The 24,003-nt window shown below is 40.9% G+C and overlaps 1 protein-coding gene across 1 annotated transcript in view; it reads left to right on the forward strand.

Annotated features, from left to right (window-relative positions):
* The window catches only part of LOC145406364 (organic cation transporter protein-like), a 230,470-nt gene that overhangs the window by 111,610 nt on the left and 94,857 nt on the right, over positions 1-24,003 (forward strand). The window contains exon 8 of the mRNA XM_080277527.1: positions 8,028-8,196. Within this exon, the coding sequence (XP_080133653.1) occupies positions 8,028-8,196 (169 nt within the window). The remainder of the gene's footprint in view (positions 1-8,027; positions 8,197-24,003) is intronic.

Consider the following 24,003-nt stretch of genomic DNA (forward strand, 5'->3'; position numbering starts at 1 on the left):
AGGACCAAGCAAAATTAGTAGGGTCAAGGACTGGGACCCAAGGGCAGGGGAAGCAGGGCATAGTGACACCACCCCCACCATCAGGACCCAGCCCCAGACCCCTGAGCCCCCCTACGACTACAACGGGCTTAGTGTTGGGAGGGACCATAACGTGAAGAAGGTGGCTTTTCCTGAAGCGCCAAAGATATTTGAAATGAAACTATTTGAGCGATATGTTAATAATCTATGCACATGCAGATAATACCATAGGAACATCTGCGAGGAGGATAGAAGTGGACACGTGACCGTCAATGTCTGGAGGTGGGTGTGCATCCACGGCATGAGTGACGTCACCAGGATAGATAGGAGTTTCACTGCTGAGAAATGCATTGAAATTATGGAGGATTTTTCACACATCTCAGTCCAGGAGCGGAACTATCCGTTTCCTCCCAGCCCTATATTTTTTGTTCAGGACCGCTGTCCCATCCACACGGAGAGAAGATCTCGGAATGGTTTAGAGGTCGAGAGGACTTTCAGATGCTCGACTGGCTCAGTAAGGGAGCAGACATGAACTCCATCAAAATGTATGGGGGAATATTGTTAACCGTTGGGAGCCTGAGAGGGATCGGACGCCAGATGAACTACTGGCCCATATCCATGCCTAGTGGGAACTGTTCAGAAACCAGCAACAGCTCATAAGGAACCATGTCGCCTCCATGCCAAACAGACTGGGAGAGGTGATCGAGAAGGAGTGTAGGTGGACTTCCTACTAATGAATGAGTTCCATACAAATCTTGTTTTTCTTTTTTTGTTTAATTATCCTCTGATTATAACGGATATTATTCCATGCAGTATAACCATCTAACAGTAACTTTAATAACTTACTATAACTTACTTGACAATATAACTGATACGACTCTATGTTATATTTTTTGCTCACTGACATGATTTTTATTACGGGGCACTTTTACAGGAATTAGTGACGTTTATGTGCATTTCTTAACGCAACTTTCCTGTTACAGTAGCAGGTTTTTCCAATTAAAATATGATGCTTCCTTGACTGGCACAATGACAACTCTCTAGACACTGCCAACTCGCTAGACATCTTGCCACCTGCTGACATGCCTAAGGTGCTGTTTTCCAATCGTGATAATTATTTTTAAAAATTGCTCAGGAATAAGTTGGTCAGTGTGTGATGAATAACACATACCGGTAAACTTCTAACAATTGCACTTGCTGTCTGTTCGATGTAGTTTTAAGTGAACGTCCACCATGACATCACTTATATTACAATACCGGTATAAAACATATTACTTAACTCAAAGGTACAGTATAACATACCATACTGATCAAAAGAAATCCGATAATTTAGGCTTAAGAAACACTGCACCTACAACGTATTTAAATGGATGTCATAATACGGTAATATTTCTTCCTGAAATATAGCTATTCGTGTATTTTGCCACACAACACATTTTTCTAATATTTCAGTGTTTGTCTTTATATGGTGTTTCAGGTTTCACCCCCCAAACATAATCATATATAATATACTAATGTAACATGCTACAAACTTATGAAGATAACCCAATAAATACTGAGATGTGTGAGGCAAAGATTAAGTATCAGTCTTGGACGTCCTTAGCCACGTATGCACACACTCATATTACCATTATGACACAGATTTCATCACTATACTCCCCCCACCACACGTATTGTCCCACACCCACATGCACACGCACATACCGTACTATATTTGGCATTCTGTGTACTGAATGATATCCTGCTTTGAATTCTGTTGTTCCAAATGTAAATAAGCATATAGAACTAACATTAACAGCATGTTCATTAACATTGCGTACTGTCAGACTGGCAATACTGAAACAAAGGACCAAGACTGTGACTGGTGCGTGAGAGCTGCAAAGCTCCCACAATATGCTCCATAATGTATTTTGAGAGTTCCATATGGTTGTTTCTATTTTTCATAAGAAATGGCTGTTCATTAATATGTTAACTTTAGTTATTGACATAACTGGAGGCACAGGAACCTCTGCAGTGACACTACAACTCACCAGCATAGCTATGAGGACTGGGGGTGTCAGCGGCCACCTCCCCTCTAACTGGTATCCACCACTGAATACATGATTACCTTTAACATTAGCGAAAATATCACTGTGGGTATGGCTACCGAATGACTAGTAATGAAATGATTATGCAGTTAAGTACTGATTATTGGTTAACGTTATCCGTAATGTGAGGTGGATTCGTATTGCACTTGTATTTTGACACAGTATTAAATTTTAGGTTAACATATTAAATGCAACGTCATTACTCATTAGCACAAACTGATGATGTGTATGTGTCTACTGATAGCCACCTGGGGAGTTTGAGAGAGAGAGAGAGAGAGAGAGAGAGAGAGAGAGAGAGAGAGAGAGAGAGAGAGAGTTGAGGTGACGAGGGAGGGGGTATCCTATGTTTGGTGTAATTTAAAGTGTGTAATCGGGTCTTCATAAAGATATTATAAATAGGTTCATTATTATTTATGATGCAGGATATCATTGACATCTTAATAGTTATACTGTAATGACTAAGAAAGTATAACTGTTGACCACTCACTCCCATATTCCCCCCTTCCCCCTACATCGCGCCATTTATGGGTAAACTTGCCCTCTGTTTCTGAACCACAGCTCAACCGGTATCGTGGTTCACGCTAGAAGGCAAGAAAATTATTTTATATAACTCAGACTTTATAAATGGTATAGTGCACAGCCCATTATCGCACACAGTCACATAATATTTATTAGCCTATATCGTTTCATAATGCAATGGCCACATAATGTAATTCGGATGATGAATCTTAGCGATTTGAAAAAATTGTCGGGCACACACACACACACACACACACACACACACACACACACACACACGGGCACGTGCTGTTGCCAGGTTAGCCAAATCCCACAACCAGGTGGTCCAGTCGTAACTCTTGCCTAGTGTACTGTCCATAGCCCGTTTACCGACAGTTAGTTCTGTTGACTCAGAATTGTGTCCATGGCTTGACTGAAGTCATTCAGGGTCACCTTTGTAGCTTACAACTGACTGCATACGTGATCAATTGTAGCTTCTTGTGGTCTTTCATCAATCGAAACAGATCATTGGACTTTGGGAGGCAGAGTGATGTGTCCCGAGCATAGCGAGTCTCCAGGTACAGCCATCCTACCTTGGCGCCCTCATCCATGTCAGAGGCTGCGAGATATTCATCACCTTCAGCAGCTGATGTAAAAATGTCTCCCATTCCCTTCAGAGTTTCAAGGTCTTTTTGTCTCCAACAATCTACCGCTACAGCAGCAATCTCCTTGTTTTGCCGGCCCTGCTTCTTCAGTTCCTCTTGCTTTCTGTTCCATGCCAACATTATTTCTGGTATCTTTCCTCCTTTCTTGATCATGCTGACATAGTTCCTGAAAAACCCTGGCTGTTTTCGATCAATGAGGTCTGAGGACTTGGCTTTCACCTGAGCTGTAGATGCATTCCCAAGCTGTTTGGCACCCCTTCTTGACAGCTCATAGTTAACAAAGCCCACACTGCGCTCTGCATTCAGGTTGTGAACTGGTGCCTTCTCCAATTTCTCTGGATCCGAGTGACAGAACTTTCTGCAGACTTGTCACAGTCTCCAAAGCTGAAGATATCGCCCCTCTTCCTCTGAAAGCCAACAGTCAGCTTAGGGATGATCGTCTTCAGGAGCTTGATTACCTCAGGTTGGAATAAGGTTGCTACTTCAAGTATGGCACTGCAAATGTCATCATACTTTGTATACTGGAACCTTTCCTGAGAAACAAACTTGAACGCTGGTTCCTCTGCCTGCAACAAGGTGACTGGGTCTACATCTCTCAGTTCCTGGTACAGCTGTTGAAATGCTGGGACGATCTTGCTGTATGATGTTTCAGCAGACGTGGTCAGAGACAGGTATGGTTCAACCATATGAAGTCCAGGGAGAACACCTGCATGGTACATCACCTTCAGGAAATTCAAGTCCAGAAAATACCTCACAATCCAGGCCAGCTGATGGGTATCGTGCTCATACTCCTGCAGCTAGGATGCCACATCATTCAGATGGTACAGACTGATAGCACAGGTCAGTGTCAAGCGATTGAAATGCTCATCCTTGAGGCTGACAGACTTGTTTGATCGTGAGGCTATGTAGAGGTCAAATTCATGTGTTTTGTTCCATGATTTGTGATCAGAGTCATGATTGATAAGTCTAGTCATGCAGTCCAGGGCTTGTTCAGTGACACTTGTTGCTGCTGTTGTTGCATTGGCTAGGAAGTTTGAGTAGATCTTGTCTCTATCCAGTGTGTTCTCTATTTCAGCCCTCTGTTTGGTAATGACCCTGTTGAACATCAGAGTTGGGTGCAAATTACAGAACAGATGATCATGAATGTGCTCTGAGTCCAGATTCTCTGTCACCAGCTCATCCACTTTGATGTTGTGAGCTGTCTGGTCTGTGATCACAAGGTCTATTTGCTTGAACAATTTTGGCTGCAACACCACTTGCTATCTCCAGAATTTCAAGGACTGCCACATTGAGAGCAGCAAGTTCATTCTGAACTCTAAAGCAATGCTCATTGTGGTCAGTGACCTGAACGGAAAATGACCCAGCACCCTGTTTCCTTGAGGCATCGTCAGAATAGGTCGCCACGACTTGTTCATCTGAGTTCGTGATCTTGATAATCTCATTTAGTACCAACACCTCAATGCTCTTGCCTGCTTCCCTGACACTCGCGGATTCTGGCAGGGTGTCCTGATCAATGACCTCTGGTTCATCGAGTTCCTTCCAGTTTCTGCCAAATTTGCGATATTCAACTGTGATGACGGCTGCTACAGTCTGTGCTTCAGACATGTGGCAGCAGCTCTTCAGTTTATGAGCTGTCTCATAATACTCTGGTCGCAATTTCATGATGCTCTCATAGATATGTTTGTATTTTTGCGGCAGTTCATCACTTGGCTGAGTACCTGTAGGTGTCGGGAACAAGCGGCGCTTTACTGAGTCAATCTCACCCATACTGGTACCTTCATCTGTATCCATAATCTGGAGACCAGGTTTGGGGTAATTACATTGGTTTGGGTCAATTACAATTACAGTTAGAATTACTTATCCCATTACTCAATTACAATTACATTTACAATTAGAAGGAAGGTAAAATGCTAATTACAGTTACAATTACTTAATTTTAATATTTCCAGATTACAACTACAATTACAATTACAGCAAAGCTAGTGTTCAACTACATATATCAATTACTTTTTTCATAGTATAAACTGAGCTAATTGTTGATTCTTGAAGGGAGAGAGAGAGAGAGAGAGAGGGAGAGAATTTTCTTGAATTTTATCTCATTTGAAATTAAATTGATACAGCCACAACTTCTAATGCATATAGAAAACAAATAATATGAATTAAAAAAAAATACAGAGAGTACAAGTTATAAGTAAATGCCTACTCTAGTTGCAATTAAAATTTTTAGTACCTTAGAAATGCTTCTGAAAAATATCATTTTTAATGAAAAAATAAAAACCAATATGGAGTACAAAACTGAAATTTAAAGAACAAACTGCAGATTAAACTTTTCCTAACTTAAAATATATATATATATATATATATATATATATATATATATATATATATATATATTAATTAACTTCCATAATTTTAAACATCTCGCCCTTCATGCAAGGAAGTTAAAAATCTCGGCTTTTCATGCAAGGAAGTGAATCTTTTACACTTAATCATGAGGAGTTCACGGAAGGTAGAAGGCCCTCGGATTGCCCTATTGGCAGTGTAGCAATTGCCAGCAATACTGAACACTCTCTCTGAAGATGCAAAAGTAGCTGAGGACCCCCTTTACACGTCTAGTTAGTTTTTTTAATGGAAGCATCATTAGATGAGAATCTGTCCTATAAACCAAAGGGTCAATGTCAAAAAACCGCACATTCTTCTTGTACATATTTTCATAAATTCCTGTCCCACCACATACGTACACGTAGTCACGACAGTCAGTACACACTAACAGTAGGCTACACACAGTAGTCTCTTACAGACTCTTCTACAGATTTCAGATATACAGGTACTGGACGTGTCACGTCATATATAACATGTTTATTTTATAGCCTATCCTCTCTCTCTCTCTCTCTCTCTCTCTCTCTCTGATTTCAGTATATCAACGTATTATTTGTAACTTTGTATGATGTAATTTTAATTATTATGCTTCTAAACAGTCAGTTACAATTACAGATACAATTACTTTATGATTTTCAAGCTCAGTTACAATTACAATTACAATTACTTGTAAATAAAAATAATTCCAATTACAATTACAATTACCAAAAAAAAGGTGTAATTAATTACATTTCAATTAAATTACAATTACAATTACTCCAAGCCTGTGATGGCCTTCTGCTGAGTCTGACCACTCACTAAAGCTAGCAACTGGCTTGACAGATACTCTTTCTTTCTTCATCTTGTCTCATTTTATCAAGGGCCTGCAAGTCCTTTTTCTGCATTCCATTGTTTTCATCCATTTGCAATCAACAAAGTCTTCACAATACATCTTTCTCTGGGTTCTCTGATCCTGTAGAAAGTCCCACTCCATATCGGTTATTCTCACCCGATGTTTCTGTTCCAGCTTCTTGGGTATTATTGGGTTCTAGCAGAAGATATCAATGACCTCTTGTGCATGATTGTTAAAGGTTTCTGCTCTCTTGGCAAAACTGTGGTTTTGTCTCTGTTTTCGTGTCTGAACTAGAGTCAGAAAGTCTCGATGGAGCTTCAGAATGTGTTTATTTATATGTCTGGTGCGGATGGCGTACAGGTTGTAAAAGAGCCAGTGTTCCTGAATAAGTTCTGCAAGCCAATGAACTGCTTCATCTTTGGAGCGATGAGCTTGACCAGCTTGCTTAGGCTGGAGCACATACAGCATGTTCTATATCACATATATTCCTGTCGGAAGCACCCAGTGTGGAAAGTCTGTCTTTTTCACATAGTCTACACTACAGAGTGTCTTTCTAGAATGCGATCTTGTACTGTCGGTAGCCATATCTACATACTGGTACTACTACTGCTGCTGCCTTTTGATCACTAGAAGGACATAAAATAAGACGTAAGTATTATTAAAAACAGTAAAATTTACATTTTTGGTGTGAACTTCAGGGTGACAACTTTCAAAGGCTATGTACAGGGATATTATCATCATCTGAGAGGTCAAATATTGGTAATTTCTGATTCAGCTATACCGAGTCCATAATCTGAGAGGAGTACTGCTCAGGAAAAATCATTTAGGCATAATAACACCACCCCCTATTTTAATAGTTACTGGTGTATTCAGCTAGCAATATTAATGATTCGCACCTCAGTTGGGTTTATGTTTAGTGAACCAAGACATCTGTGGCTAATAACCAGACAAGTAGTGTAACTTTAAGAGTTATATTGTCTTTCCACAAATGTCGGAGTTTGTTATGTACGTTTTATAGGAAGAATGTGACCCGGCTAATGTTATCGATTAACATCGATAGGCTATATTGAGCACTTTGGTCCTAAGCTAATTTCAATACTTTCCTGAACCCCCGCAAGACTCACTGATTTCATATGCTCATATCGGTGTCAAAGTGGTGGCACATGAAGGTGTGTCATAAGAATGAGGTTTGCTGCAGCTCAGGGAATGAGCTATCAGGTCTGTGTCCTGTGTCAGGTGCATGAAAAACGTGCAAAGTAAGTTTCAGAAAAAGAGATGTTACAGATTTGTAATACTTCTTTGAAAACATCCCAATGATCCTTTTTTCATCCTAAGTTTACGAAAATACGTCTCAATGATTCTTTCCGTACCCTAATATAACGAGATTATGTCAGCGATTCCTTCTTTGCCTTAAGTCAGCAAGAATGACTCAGTGTTCCTCTCCTTACCATTAGTTAACTCAATGAGAACATGTCTCAATCATGTTCCTTTACCCTAGCTCAACAACACTACGTCCATGATGGTGATTCTTAACTTACCCTGTGTCAGTGATGGAAGTGACAGAGGTAAAGATGAGGTCCATAAACGGGATGGTACAGTTTACCACGTGGAGTATTGCAACGGTGCTGTTCAGTGGATGGGCCTACCTGCTGAGGGACTGGCGTTGGCTACAGACAGCCGTATCCCTCCCCTGCCTGCTCTTCTTGCCTCTCATATGGTTAGTATTCTCAGTTTTTCTTCTCTTAAATCACTTTGTAGTTCCTCTACAAGTCTCTCCCTCCACATAATGCCTTCTTTTCTCTGTAAGTTTGGCACTTCCGACACACGTGTGTGAGTGTGTGTGGGGGGGGGGTGCAATTGCATACTGATGTTGTGGCAGGAAAGTGTGTGGGTCTTTGGTAGGTTTCATTGTACAACAGATCTGCTAACTGGCTGTCCAAGAACATTAATGTTAAATCAATCATCCTTGAACATGTCTTATATATTTAAGTGAAGATAACAACTGATGACATTATACAGATTGAATAAGATGTCCTCGTGCAGAGGGAGTTAGATAAGACCTTCATCAAAACCCAGAGGGCCAATATTCAGTTTTTAAAAATGTATCCTTGCTGACTCCAGACGAATTTATTATGTTTGATTTAGAGTCCACTGCACTGAAGAAGTTAAAAACAACCTGAATCCAGTTTTGAACTGACTCACCCACATTAAATAAATCATCAAGATGTAGCAGAGCCAGTATGAAAGAGGTGTTCTTGGGTAGAAATGAATAACTGGTTTCCACAAAAAACTCCAACCTGTATTTTTTTTTTTATAATGAATGGAGGAAGGAAAATCAAAGGAAAAAAATGAGTCCATGTGCCTAAAGGCATCCTCCATTCATAAAATACTCATAACAATTGGATTTAAAATCGAGAGGATTAAATGTATGAGGGAAGCAACTCCCAAGAAGTGCATTCCAGAGAGTAGTTGTTCTGGAGATAAATGAATTTTGATAAGCAGAGGTTCTGCTTTGTAGGGGAGAGAGTGTGAGTCATGGGCGCTCCCAGCTGCCTGAATATTTCGGGAGAAAATGTGAAGGGGAGGCACAATTGAAGCCAGTTCGTTAGAGCACTTACTGTAAAAATATCGATAAAATAGTGCTAAAGAAACAACATCTCTACGTACTGATAAAGGAGGAAGGTCCTGCGTTATGGCAGGATTATTGATTAATCTAATGGCTTTATTTTGAATTTTGTCCAACTGCCTCAATGCAACCGCTCAACATCGACTCCATAGTGGTGAACAGTATTCGATCTGAGAACGTACATAACTTTTGTATACTGTGGCCATCTGATCGTCAGTGAAGAACTCATGAACTCTGTACATAAGTCCCAGTTTTTTTAGAAGTAAGCATTTTTACCAAGGGATTTAACATAAGCTGTCCAGCTTAGGTTGGGGTTCAGAGTAACACCTAGGATATCAATTGTAGTGGATATGGGAATACTGACATCATTTAAAATTATGTGAGAGTCTGAGGGATTCTTTCTATTGGAGAAATTAATGTATTTAGTTTTCTGAACATTAAATGAGACCAGATTTTTTTTTTTTGTCCTCATTGATTAATTTTAGAACGGTCCTGGTTCAGAGAAACTGCTGTGTTTATTTGGGAATTTATAATATCAAATTGTGTACAGGAGGTACTAAATGTGAAAGAACTATGAAGGATCGAGTCATCAGCTTAAGAGTGTATTGGGTTGTGCGTGACAGATAGGAGGTCATTTATATCAATGAGAAAGAGGGTTGGCGCCAAAACTGATCCCTGAGGTACGCCAGCATTTATGGAATGAAACTCAGAATAAATTCCATCTACCATGACCCGTATTTTCATACTATGAAGGCAAGAAGAAATTAGAGGAACCAGTGATGCAAGGCCATAGTGTGACATCTTAGACAATAAGGCCTGGTGCCATACTCTGTCAAATGCTTTTGAAATATCAAGTGCTACTGTGTGTGTTTCACCATGTTGGTCTATTGTTTTGTTAATCTGATGGGTAAGAAGGCAAAGAATATCTACAGTTGAACGTTCCTGTCTAAATCCATGCTGCTGAGCGTTGATCATTTTATTGATTTCTAGATGCTTTACTATGTGTTTGTTAATTAGTGTCTCAAAAACTTTACCGAGAACGGAAGTTATTGCACTTGGTCTATAGTCTGATGGATCAGAAGTTGCCCCCTTCTTAGGAACAGGATGGATATTTGCTTCTTTCCAAGGGGTTGGAAAAATTAGGGTACGGATGCACAATCGGAAAAATTTTGCTAATACAGGAGCCAACACTGAGGAGCAATTTTTAAGTACTATTGAAGGAATTTCACCTAGACCAGTGGCTTTATCTGCTGAGAGATTCTGTAATACAGTTTGTACGTATCTGGTGTGAATCATGAAAGGAGGTATTTGAGGGGAATCAAAATCAAGTACAGGAATATTATGATTTTCTGAATATAGGATTGAGTTTGTTGAAAAAATGTCAACAAGAAGGTTGGTTTTTCCCCGTGGGTCACCTACTAGATTTCCGTTGGGGGACTCTAATGGTGGAATGGAAGAAGTGTTAGTGAAGTTAGTTTTGAATGAATTGAGGGTTCACCAGAATATTTTGTTATCATTTCGATTGTTTAGTAGTTTGTTAGCTTGTCTATGTAGAAAGTTTGATTTAGAAACATTGATACTAGTTTTTGCATGGTTTCTGATATTTTTATAATAGTTAAAGGCTTCTTTGGTTTTTGTTCTTGTATAAGTGTTATAGGCTATTGTTTTATGTTCTGTTACTCTAGCACAATCGTGGCCAAACCATTTAGGAGAATTACATCTTTTTCTGTAACTATGATGGGGTATGACTGTTTCCATGCCGACTTTAATGAAATCCTGTATGTGGCCCAATGTGGAATTTGCATCATGGGAGAAAAACGAGGTCCAAGGAACATCCATGAGAAAATTTTGAAGTCCCTCCCAGTCTGCCCCGTTGTAGTGACATTTAGTCATCACGACAGGTTCAGAGCAGGAGAGTGTGGTAGGTGTGAAACTGGTGGCTTGAGTCAGACAATGATCCGAGGATCCAAGGGGGGACTTCACTTCGACATTATAATTATCTGAATTGGTTGTTAGAAACAAGTCCAATAGTTGGGGATTTTGATTGGGGTTGTCTGGTACACAGGTGGGTTGACGGACTAACTGGGTGAGATTAAATGAGTCTGCAAATAGCTCACATTCAAGACCAGAATCATCAGTTCTGGGTGAATAAGTGAGCCATTCGACATTATGGACATTAAAATCACCCAGAATAGTAATTTCTGATGCAGTATTAATGTTGAGGACACTTAGTTGTGAAGACAGAGTCAAATAAACTCAGCTCTGAAGGGGCATTAGGGGAACGATAAACACAACAGAAATACTTAATTTTACCAAAAGAACTTAATTTGTATATGGAATAGTCGAAATAAAGACAATTAGATTTAGTAATCTCCTCCAGGGCAATTTATGATTTAGCAAGGCAATATACACCTCCTTTGGGTCTGAAATTTTGAATCAAGATATAACCAGGAAAATTAAATCTAGGTAAATCAGAGGTGGAGCTTACTTGTGTCTCTGACAGAAATAGCAAGTCAGGGGATGCAAACTGGAGAAAAATTGAAGAGTTGATGTTGGAGTGAAGTTCCCTAATATTGCAAAAGAAAATTTTACTGCACTGATGAGCAAATTTAGGGCGCTGCAACACTGGAGGTGGCACAGTCACTTGATGATGACCGGGAGGGCCCTGTGCAGACAACCCAGCCCTGCCAGTGGTGGTCACCCAAAAAACCACCGCACTGATTCCCAGTATAGCAGCAGCCATGGTTCTTTTTATGGGGGGGAGAACAGGGATGTGTTATGGAATGGGTATGATATGTAATGATAAGATTGGTGTTCTTTGGAGAGAGGATAGCTGGTTTATGGTGATGTAATATAATGTGGATGTGTGTGTTGTGTAAAGAGGGCAGCCTGATGCCCTCCAGTGTGTGAGGCAGAAAGATGTATAACCAGCTACCAAGGCCTAGGAGAGAAAATGGAATCCAAGCTATTCCTTGAGTCTCCCATAACCTTGGCGGTAGTACTTCCCTGGGCAGTGATGCCTACCCCTACTTCAAACATCTCTGCAAATGCCAACACCCTGGGCATTAATGAAACAGCCAAGTCACCAGACTCAATTACCTGATGAAATAGTATTGAACATACAGTATTTGGGACCCAACATTTCATGCTAATGGTCATTGACTATGCTATTGTGTCATTTCTATTTAACTATTTCACACACGATGACTCACTGTGAGTCATAATTCTTGCAATCTGAAAAGTAACCAATGACGTAACATGATGCAAATTTCTTATAAATGATAGTAGAAACTTTTCATGTGGATTAATTTATGTCAGATTTTGATGAGTCAAATGTGAGGCTGGCCAGGTATAGGGGAAATACATGGCAACACCCAGAGGCTAATTGGAGAGGCAAGCAGCCTATTTTTTGCTCAGTGTTTCCCGGCAGTCAGCCTAGTAGGGTGTCTGAGCACGCGGCTGGCCATTATATTCCTCATGTTCTATTGCCACACTGTTCATACCTTACATGTATTATGGTGATATTGTGTTACATATAGTGCAGTGTGCTTGTGAAGAAGGTTTATAAGTGTTTCTTATACATTTTCAGAGAAAGCCAGATTTGAAAATTCATAACCAATTTTTTCCATTTCCCTCCTATTTTACAAAACCTACAATGTCTCGCAAGGGCTTATCAGAGAAAGAGTACATGAAATATTTGTTTAGTGGAAGTGAGTGTGAAGGAATCAGTGAAAGTGAATCTGGTGAGGAGAAGAGAGTGAGGAGAAGGAAAGGGAGGGCTAAATCTGACCCCAAAGGAGGTAAGTGCAAAGCTGCAGTCAAGGCTGTGGTGATTAGCACTGCAGACAGTAGTAGCACCATCACTACCACCACTCCTTTCACCACTGCCACCACTGGTGTAACTGCTCCTGTCACCATTGCCATCGCTCCTATGGCAACTGTCACCACTGCCATCACTCCTATGACAACTGACACCACTGCCTTCACCGCCATCAGTCTTGCCACCACTGGTATAACCCCTGCCACCACTGGTGTCACACCTGCCACCACTGGAACCACCCTGTCCATGGAGACTGAGCCGTAACATTGCCACTCTCTTCCATCCCCCCTCTGCAAACACTGACCTCATTACCCCCACAGTCACCCTACACTCTCACAACACTCCAACCTGCCCGCATCTCACCACCCATCCAAGAATCAGTATTTCCATATCATCTTCCCCTACTTAATCAGCAAAGTCGCTGTCCCATTCAGACTTCATTCCCCCTTAATATAAGCCATCAGCAGCAGCACCATCGTCACCACTGCAACCATCTCCTCCACAACCATCTTCACCACAACCATCACCAAAACAATCACCACCACAACCATCTTCATCACAACCATCACCACAACCATCACGATCACCTGAACCTTCATCCACCTAGCTATCATCAACACAATCATCATCACTATCTCCCTCCCCACCACAAAGACAAGGGTGGCGTAGGCCTTGACGAGGTTGTGGTGGGCAGTGAGAGGTAGTTGCCTGTTTCGGGGTCGTGTGCGCCACACACGTACACAGCCAAGCATTTCCCCAGATAAAGACCATCAGGAGGAAGCTTGGAGTTTTGGGTCATTCACATCCAATGATGGCCCATTCACTGAAACCCCAGATTTGAGAGTGGCAGCACCAACACCACCACTCCAATACTTCCACCTTTTATTTACCAGGGAGTTATTGCTGTACCTGATGGTCGAAACAAACAACTATGCCAGGTTTCTGGGGACTGCACTATATGTTTGGTACCTCTGAAGTGAAGAGGAAATGGCCCAGTTCCTTGGATTATACTTTCTTATGGGGATTTGTGAACTGCCAACCGTAAGACGCTATTGGCTTTCAACAGAGGTTCACGAATACTCCATATTTCGGCAGGCTATGAGTGGAAAGCACGTTAGGGTCATCCTGAAGCACTTTCATGTGTTCAATAGTCTCGCCATACCCAAGGGCAATCAGGACCGGCTAATATGGATTCACACAGTGATTCAGTATCTCCTTCAGAGGTTCAAGGAGGATTACATCCTGGCCGAACATCTTAGCCTGGATGAGGGATCTCTGGATTGGAAGGGGCAGATCTCTTTTTCATTTATATAACCTTATGAAGCCCCAAAAGTATGCCATAAAACTATATATCTTGGCTGAGGCAAGAAGTGGTTACATTTGGAATTATGAAGTATACAAGGGGGAGAAGAAGTCTCTAGGGAACACAGAATGAAGCCTCATAGAACCTTTGAAGGGCAAAGGATACAAGTTGTATATGGACAATTATTACAGCTCTGTATCACTATGCGAACACCTCTTCACAGAGGGAGTGTATGTGTGTCGCACAGTACGACTGGGAAGGGGAGCCCTGTGGGAGCTGCAGGACATCAGCAGTGCTAAATGCCTTCCTGATGATGGACTGGAAGCTAGGCACAAGGGCAATGTAATGGTGTTGCTGTGGAAGGACAAATCTATCGTAAGTATGGTGTCCACCTTCCACAGCGACACCACCGTCCCTGAGCAGGTGCATGGGAAGGTCAAGGGTCCAGACAGGAGATTCCACCACATTCTGAAAACAGTGAACAAGCCCGTCGTGGTGGAGGACTATAATAGGCACATGGGTGGGGTGGATCATTTCGATCAGATGGTCCAATACTACCCCGCCCAAAGGAGGACGGTCAAATGGACCAAGAAACTGACTTTTTATTTTATCCACATGGCCCTATTCAATGCCTACACCCCGTACAAAAAGAACACCACCAGGCCTATGACTCTTCTGGAATTCCAGGAGCACATATGCCACAAACTCCTGGCATTCCCGAGGGGGGGGAGTGGCCGGCATAGGGTCATGCCCTTCACCATGCCCCTGACCTTCCCTTGCGACGACGACCACCTGAACCTGCAGCAACCAGTCCCTCAACTGCAGCCTCCACTCTACCTGCAACAATCGCTCCACCTCCTGCAGTAGCTGGTCCGTCAGTAGTAACTCGGCCAGTTACTGCCACGACCGCTCTACCTCCTGCAGTAGCTGGCCCGTCAGGAGTTACTCGGCCAGCCCCTGCCACTGCACCTCCAGCAGAAGTATGGAGGCGAGGAGATGGAGGAGCACTGCCGTCAGAGCGCCGTCGATACATCAACGACAGGACATGCTTGAACGCAATGCTGCACCACACACTGAAGAGAATCCCAAACAGGAAAAGGCTGCAGTGTGTGTTGTGCTATTTGAACAAGAGGAGGAGGGACACCAGCTATGTCCTGTTTGCAATGTGCTGCTCTGCACAAGACTGTGCTTTCATCAGTATCATACTGATGAATGCATTCAGCAGTAAATCACACACACACACACACACACACACACACACACACACACACACACACACACACACACACACACACACACACACACACACACTCACACAGCTGTGATCGTACCTGTCCTCCTCTCTGCATCTCCATCTCCTCTCACGAAACACTACAACACTGCTAGAGGACGTGAGTAACCAGCTTGTTTGTCTAGTTTTTGTACTATTGTATTATAAGGTATAAATGGTGCGTTTGCTATATATTTCTCATAGGGAAAATGTGGTTCGTTTCACCGCTATTCTCTCTGTCATTTTACTCGTAAAGTATAGGTCGCATCAAAAATATGAAGAAAGCATGATCAAGCTGATGATTTCTTATGCATACTTGTGTAAAGCAAAGTAATCTATGTGTGCAAATAATTATTTGTGGAAAAGTTACGAAAGGCGAACCTAGGCTACGGGCCGGAGAGTAGGACTGTCACCGTGCGCACCCATCGTAACTTTTCAAAATTCATTTTCTCAATAATAATAAGGGTTATAACACTGTGAATTATATCATAGGCTTCCTTAACCTTTGGGCTACAAAACTGGATAGAATTTACATATATGTTTGTAACAGTGTCACTAATAAAATACAAAATAATACACAAATCAGACGTTTTTAGGCGATTTTCGTAGTTTTTTTTTTTTTTTTACTCGTAACTTGTAGTGCCTGAGAGGGTTAAAAGTCACTCACATTTAAACAGGATAACTCAACAGTATTTTAGTCTGTACTAGAATTTTTAAATTAACCTTATGATGGGATGAAAAAAGTGCAAAAGCAAGATAGATAAAATACACACAAATATTAGGGTATTCAGTTGGGATGGGAGGAGATTCAGGGGTCTGTATCCATTACTTTCACCACTTACAGATGTTTTTGAACTAGTGGGGGATATAATAATGGATATAGTACTTTGAATCACCTCCAGTCCCAAACACACTATTGGTTTTGTGCTTTTTGCATCTATTGTTTCTACACTTCTTCCATCCCTACATAGCAGCAGTTATTTTAGAGAAAAAAATCGTTTTCTAGATTTTAATTTCCTTCATGGAAGACACCCATCAATACACATTATCTATAATAAAAACATAGGCAATGGTACACTGTTGCAACCTTCCAACTGACTGAGCATATTCCCGCACCTCCCTGCACACCTAACCAAGTGCATAGCTGCCCTCCCCCCTCCCCCCCCAGGGCTCTTGTTTGACGAGCCACAGCTCGCAAATGCGAATACTTTTTCCCTTCGGCGAACAAATTTTACATGCAAGTCGCCTTTTGGCGAGGAAAATATACGTCCACTTCAAAACCAAGTATATTACAGAATAAATAAATCTCAGTTAAATGAACAAATATGCACGTTGTGATCGATTATTAAGTCTTTCCATGTCGCCATTGTGAATGTTTAACAACAGGCAATGTGTAAATAAATAAATAAATATATTTATTGCTGGTGAACTACTTCGGCTTGTAGTCAGTTTGGCTACTAATAATCTGAAACCTTACCAGCCAAATGGCTCGCAACCATCGGCAGTTACCAAGACCCCCCCCCCCCGTACAACACATGAAACAATAAATTTTAAAGTTTTCAGTAGTTTATCCATGGTAATATTTAAATTATGGGCAGATTTTATGAAATTATGACTCGTGCTTTTTTCATTTATGCAGCCATTTTTTACCCTCCACCTTACAAAGTCATAGGAGGGTTTTGTTATCACTAACATCTGTCTGTAGAGTTGGGGGGCTGGGTGTACAGATTTCCATTTCCGGAGAAAATTTCAGGAAGTATTAACTACAGAGTCATGAATTTCCACATAGTTACGTGTCTTATGATGAACAGGTGCCTTTTGATAGGTAGAATGCTGTCTTAGTTTTTTTTTTTTTTTTCAATTAAAAAAGATTCGGAGATTTCAGTGTGATCTCAACAACTAATGTGAAGCCAAAAAAAAAAAAAAAATCCCAAGTCATGAAATTTCAGATTTATGTCTTATAGCGAACTGGTGCCTTTTGATGGGTTGAATGTTCTTAAAAAGTTTTTTTTTTTTTTTAATGAAAAAGTATTTTTTTCCCTTTAGATTTCAGTGCAACCTGGTGTCTCTGTTATACAGAGGGGGGGGGGGGCGAGGAAGGGGGATTGAGGGCCGTTATATGCCTGGTTAGGTATGGAGGGAGGTGGGGATATGTACTTGGTCGGGTGGAAAGTTGCAACAGCATAGCGTTGACGATGATGGGGGTGATAGTGTTGATGGTGGTGGTGGTGGCGATGAAGATAATGATAATGGTGATGGTGGTGGTGGTGGTGATGATGGTGATAGTGATGATGATGGCAGTTTTTACCCTCCACCTGAGAAAAGCAGAGTGTAGTGTCCACCCGTAGAGTTGGGCGGTTTGGAGTAATGATTTCATTTTCATGGCAAATCTCAGAAAGTGTTCACATTAGAGTCATGAAATTTCACATAGTTATGTCTTATAGTGAACTGATACTTTGATAGGTAGCATGCTGTCTTAAGTAGTTTTTTTCTGAAAAAAAAAAAAAATGTAATGATAGTTCTAATGTTGAGTATTCTCCAAGACTACTTTCTCATGTTTGGGAACCATTTTTTACCCTCTACCTCACAAAGTCAGTGGATGGTACTGTTATCACTTCGATCAATAGGTGTCCGTCCGTAGAGCTGGGCAGCAGGGCAGCTGGCCGGGCACAGAAATGTCTTTTCCGGGCCAGAACTCAGAACGTATCTCCTAAAGAGTCATGAAATTTTACAAAGTTATGTGTGTTATAGTGAACTGGTGCCTTTTGGTAGGTAGAATGCTGTGTCTTTAGCAGTTTTTTTTTGTTTTTTTTTTCGAAAATAATGAAAAGTAAGGAAAACATTTTTTTTTTCACATATTTCAATAAGAGCTGTGCTAGGAATCTGAAGGGCCCAGGTTATGTTTACCATCAATCAAATACTGAAATTTTTTAAGTTTTAATGTCTCTGTGTTATACAGGGGAGGAGGCTGATTATGCATTTGGTTAGGCGTGCAGAGAGGTGAGGGGTATGTGCTTGGTTGCTTGGAGGTTGCAACAGCGTAGTGTTGCCTATGTTTATGATTACATAATAGGTACATTCATGAAACTTCATACATAATTAGATATTCTAATAATCATTTGTCATACACATTTTCTGCCTCCACAATGTCATAGCTGAACAGTTTTAGTAGAAAAATGCATTGGGCCCTTCAGATTCTTTGCGCAGTTGCACTGAAATCTTTTTTTTTTTTTTTCCAAGAAACTACTTAAGATACAGTATTCTACCTATCAAAAGGCACCGGTTCACTATAAGACACATAGCAATGTGAAGTTTCATGTCCGTATAGCAAATATTTTCTTAGTTTTGGCCTGGAAACAAAATCTCTTAGCCACATATTGTTTGCCTTCCTTGTGATGACAATACCCTCCTTTGACTTCGTCAAATGGAGGGTAAAAATACTTGCAACTTTATCATCACCGCTACTGTGATTGCTGGTACGGTACACATAAAATACGAAGGTAGAATTGGGCAACTTGAATTCGTGGAGTTCTACATAATCTGAGAGGAGTTCTGAGTGCCAGAGAAAGTTTTTTAGACTCTAACTTGCATACTATTGCCCCAATGCTGTTCATAGTATTATATAAAAAAAAATGGTTGCTAGGAAGAGTTTCGGTGCGAAAACACGCCCATGTACGTCCATTCATTCTGAAGTAACTAGTGAGGATGATGGGAAGCAAAAGGAATAAAATCGTATTATTGTGACCCAATTTTGCTACATCTATGAAGGGTAGCAGAGCTTTGCTGGTAACTTTGCACTTATTGTAATAGTGAATGTCTTTTAGTCTGCATGCATAACCCCTTAAAGACCTATGTCTACCGAATGACTGTTTCGGAAACGTAGCATAAAGTCCTAAGTATGTCAGTACACAGCCTACCAAAAACTGACAGTAGGTTGAAGTACCTTTTTTATGACGTATATGAGACCAAGACAGTGAGAACTACAGTATCTGGTGGAGTATGGTCGGATTAGGCCTCTAGAGGGGGGGACACCTCCCTGTCCCCGCCATCTCTCTGCCTACCTCTGCCCCATTGGGCCGTCTCCTCATTATGGCCTCCTAACCACCCATACCCCCATATCCCCCCCTGGATACCGTAGCTGATGTGTGTAGCACGCATACTTCCTCCCTTCCTCCACTCCTCCTCACACCCAACACCTCCCTTCCTCCATTCCTCCTCACCCACAGCATCTCCCTTCCTCCCTTCATCCACCACCACACTCCCTCCACCTTCATCGCTTCCCTTTGTTTCCAGAAACGTATGGCATTGCCTTGCTACACAGCAGTATAAACTTATTTTCATTGCGTGATCATTATTTCACCTTTTATCCCTAGGAAAATATATTATATTGTCTGCAGTTATGATTGTATGGCTGTTAACCGTTCTCAGGCAGATTCGAGTGGACTTTTTATTTTTTAATTTTTGACAGTCCCCAGCACGGTAACCATTGAACATATGAGCATGAGATATACATTTTCAAGTGTGTAAATTCAAGCCCTAGAAATATGTAGGTAAAAAAAATTGCTATCCGAGAAAGTCGAAAAATCAGACCCTAACTGCGGTTCTGGAGATAGGAGCTCTGAGAAATTTGCTGTCTTTAGGGGCTGCAGCTAGGCTTTACAAGAGCTTTTGGTGCACACTCCCCAATGTCTAATTTACGGAAAATTAATCTACATCTTCCCTACACCGATATTGCTACCGCGATTGCTGATGTACAGGATGCCATTTTGAACTAACACCCTAACATAGTAATCGCTGTTGCAGTTACTGATTCTGTCTGCAGTAATTCAATTATCACCTAACCCACGCAGCAGTTGGATGGTAGAGGCAAAGGAGAATGGGTTTGGGGCTGAGTTGAGGGTTCTATTTTTTACATATTTTTATTTTCTACCGAGGAAAAAACACAAGTTTACAAGAGAATTGCTAAACTTTAAGCAGATTGTTGTGATTTAAACATACGCTGTTCTAACTCAAGGTTGTAGTGGATGATCTCGCAAAGCCATCTCAGTAATTGGACATCCTCTAACCTTAAAAACTGGATCAAGGACATCCGATAATGTCCTCCCGGAGAATTCCATCTTCATGAGAGTTGCTGAGATAATATTTTGGTATTTGACAACTGCAATGCAGTGCATCACACATGCCTTGTTTTGCCAGGGAACGCGATACCTAAAGCAAGATTATATTGCAGTGGGAGGTAGTGATGCATTGCTTAGCACATTCACCTTACATCTAGAACTCGTCATTAAGTTTTAGGACACTTAGAGAGTTGAACAAAGTTTTTCACCCCCCAGTGTAGGTAGTGACAGGGAAGTTAGTCTGGCTGCAGTGGGTCGTATTCTACAGAAGAATGGGACTTACCAAATCAATGTTGTGCCTTGATGACCTACGTACAGCCAATAAGCACTAGCCTGAGCCCTTTTCTTTATTAACTTCCGAACAAGACAACACATGATTTCAGACCACAGTTTCGAATAAAAGCCAAAGCACTGTCCCACGAATGCATAGTACTTGCCAACTCTAAAACCTAGGTCAGTAATCCTCGGGCAATCAGAGATGCAGCTTCGCCAAAATCGAAAAAAAAAAAAAGAGCCCTACAATTTTGCTGTTTATGCCTACAAAGTTGAATATCATGGTAGCATTCTGAAGCCTGAAGGCAGGGGTATTATGTTAGTGAAGGTCATAAAGTATAGCAAGACTTTGAAGAATATCTAATAGCTTCCCTTTAACCGTTACCCCGATCCGACTCAAAATTTGTGGATCGGTGATGCCGGATGATGGATATAACCTCAAGAGTTTCTGCGCCATAGTTTGAAGTGGCTGCCACTTGATCTCACCACCAAAGGGTCGAAAGAGACTCCTCCCACCCGAAGCAAGCATACCTCAGTCATCTTTGTGACTTTGCCAGGTGTGGGACGATGTTTTTTTAAACCTCTCGTTTGATTCCGTTCCCGCCTCTCATGAACCCCTTGCCCTATTGACCCCTGCCATGCCTTTTTCCGAGGATACTAGGAAAAGGCTCAGTGATAGTGCCATAGGACGAGGTCTGGATGCATCTGTATCTAATTTATCTGGTAATGGAGAGCGAAGCCAAAGTCGGGGCCGAGCATACATGCATAAATACATCCTGCCTCGTGTGCCAAAAGTTAATAATCTTCACATCCTTACTCATCGACGCGACCACCTACAGACCTGAGGATACTTTTATTCACAAGGAAAGTTGGTGAGTAATATCTTTTTTAATTTCCTTCCTTAACTACCATACTTTCCGAAATATTAATGTTTGAAAACAAGGAATTATTGGAAGAATTGGTCATACTGAGAGGACTATAGTATAAACAGCCTGGCGTCTAGCGGTTAATTAGTTATTCTCTTAGTTGATGTTACCATAGAAGATGATGCATCATGGCAAGCTAAAGGGGAAAGACAGATGGTACTTTTATCTCGCAAAATACCCAGGCAATCAGAGACATATCTTCACAGCATTGCCAAAATCATAACAAACAAGCCATACAACCCAGAATACTACCACCAAAGTTTGATAAAATTTGCTAACTTGATTTTGAGACATTTCAGGAACAGTCAGACACACAAACAGACACACACAAAGATGAAGACGATTACATCATCGCCACGCTAGGTGAGGAATAATAATCGGAGGACTCAACACACAGATGCATCTCCAAATGGTAGTGGTGGTGGTGCTGGCTTTCGGGGCAAAGAGAAGGAAAAAGTATTGTAATATAGTTTGTTATCTCCAAGAAATATACTCATTATTAATATTTCTCATGAGAAATATACACATGGAAGACCACCCCTCTTTGTTTTGACTTTTGTATTCTCAGACACAGAATATGATCCGATCAAGGTTAATTTCAACATCCGCCACCCAACGGCCTCTAACGCATGCAAAATAAATACCAAAGCATGTGCCCACTAATGTGTATCAGCAGCCGTCCCTAATAACTTTGATCAATAATCCTCTGGCAATTGGAGCAATATCATCACAGCTTGGCCAAAAAAAAAAAAAAATAAAAAAAAAAAAAAAAAATCAAAGGATTTGGCTTTACTCCTAAAGAGTTAAATTTCACGATGGCATTCAGAAGCCTCAAGTCAGGGGTACTGTGTTGATGAATGCCATTCAGTATAAGAAGCCTTTGATGAATTTCTAAAGGTTACCTTTTAAATAGCCTTCTCTTCACTGAAGGTACGAATGGTGAATAATGGCAAGCGAAAAGTAAAAGTTAGCTGGTATTTCTTCTTGTCAAATGCTATGGCAATCGAAAGCATATCAATGCAGCTTCGCCAGAATTATTGGCAAACAAGCCAAATATCCCAGGGTACTGCTAATAGAGTTTGCCTACAATTTGCCTAATTGATTTTTAAAATATTTTGGGAACAGCCCCACCCACGCACACACACACACACACACACACACACACACACACACACACACACACACACACACACACACACACACACACACACACACACACACAGAAGTACATCCCAAAGCACAATGAAGCAGAAAAGAAAATAAAGGAATGGTTCAATACAGAAAGTATAAAATCAAAAGAAAGAAGAGATTTGTTGTGGAATAGATCCAGAAGAAACAATAGTGAAAGGGCATATAATAATTACAAACAGGCAAGAAACGATTATACAAAAATAAGGAGGGAAGCCCAAAAACAATTTGAGGAGGATATCATAAATAAAAGTAGTGATCAACCGAAGCTATTTTACAGCTACATCAGAAGCAAAACCAACGTAAAAGATAAAATACAATCCATTACGGACGAGGGAATCACCTATACATAAGAGAATGATATTTGTGAAGCACTAAACAAGAAATTCCAATCAGTTTTTACAGAGGAAAAATATTTTGAGAGGGATTATGTGGAACATGCATGCCCACACATACTACCAGATATACAAACATCAGAAAAAGTAATACAGGAGGAGCTAAGTAAATTAGACAAAGGAAAAGCAAATGGTCCTGATGAAATTTCATGTTGGGTACTACCTGAATGTGCAAAGGAGTTATGTAAACCATTATTTTTAATTTTCAAGAAATCCTTGAATAAGGGTAAACTACCTGATATTTGGAAGAAAGCAAACATTGTTCCCTTATTCAAGAAAGGGAATAGACAAAATCCACTCAACTACCGACCAGTATCACTAAGCAATGTTGTAAGCAAGGTATTAGAAAAGCTTATAAGAAAAGCTTGGATAAATCATCTAGAAAAACACAATATGATAACAGAAAGGCAGTTGGGTTTCAGAAAAGGAAAATCATGTGTTATTAATCTGTTGAGCTGCTATGACAGAGTAACAGACACATTACAGGAAAGAGAAGGATGGGTGGACAGTATCTATTTAGATTTCAAGAAAGCATTTGACACAGTACCACGCCAAAGACTTTTATGGAAACTGTACCATCAAGGAGGAATTCGAGGCAAACTGTAT

Source organism: Coenobita brevimanus, chromosome 8 (assembly GCF_032717465.1).
Source record: "Coenobita brevimanus isolate Jiangsu-jjx chromosome 8, ASM3271746v2, whole genome shotgun sequence".
Taxonomy (NCBI): Eukaryota; Metazoa; Arthropoda; class Malacostraca; order Decapoda; family Coenobitidae; genus Coenobita; species Coenobita brevimanus.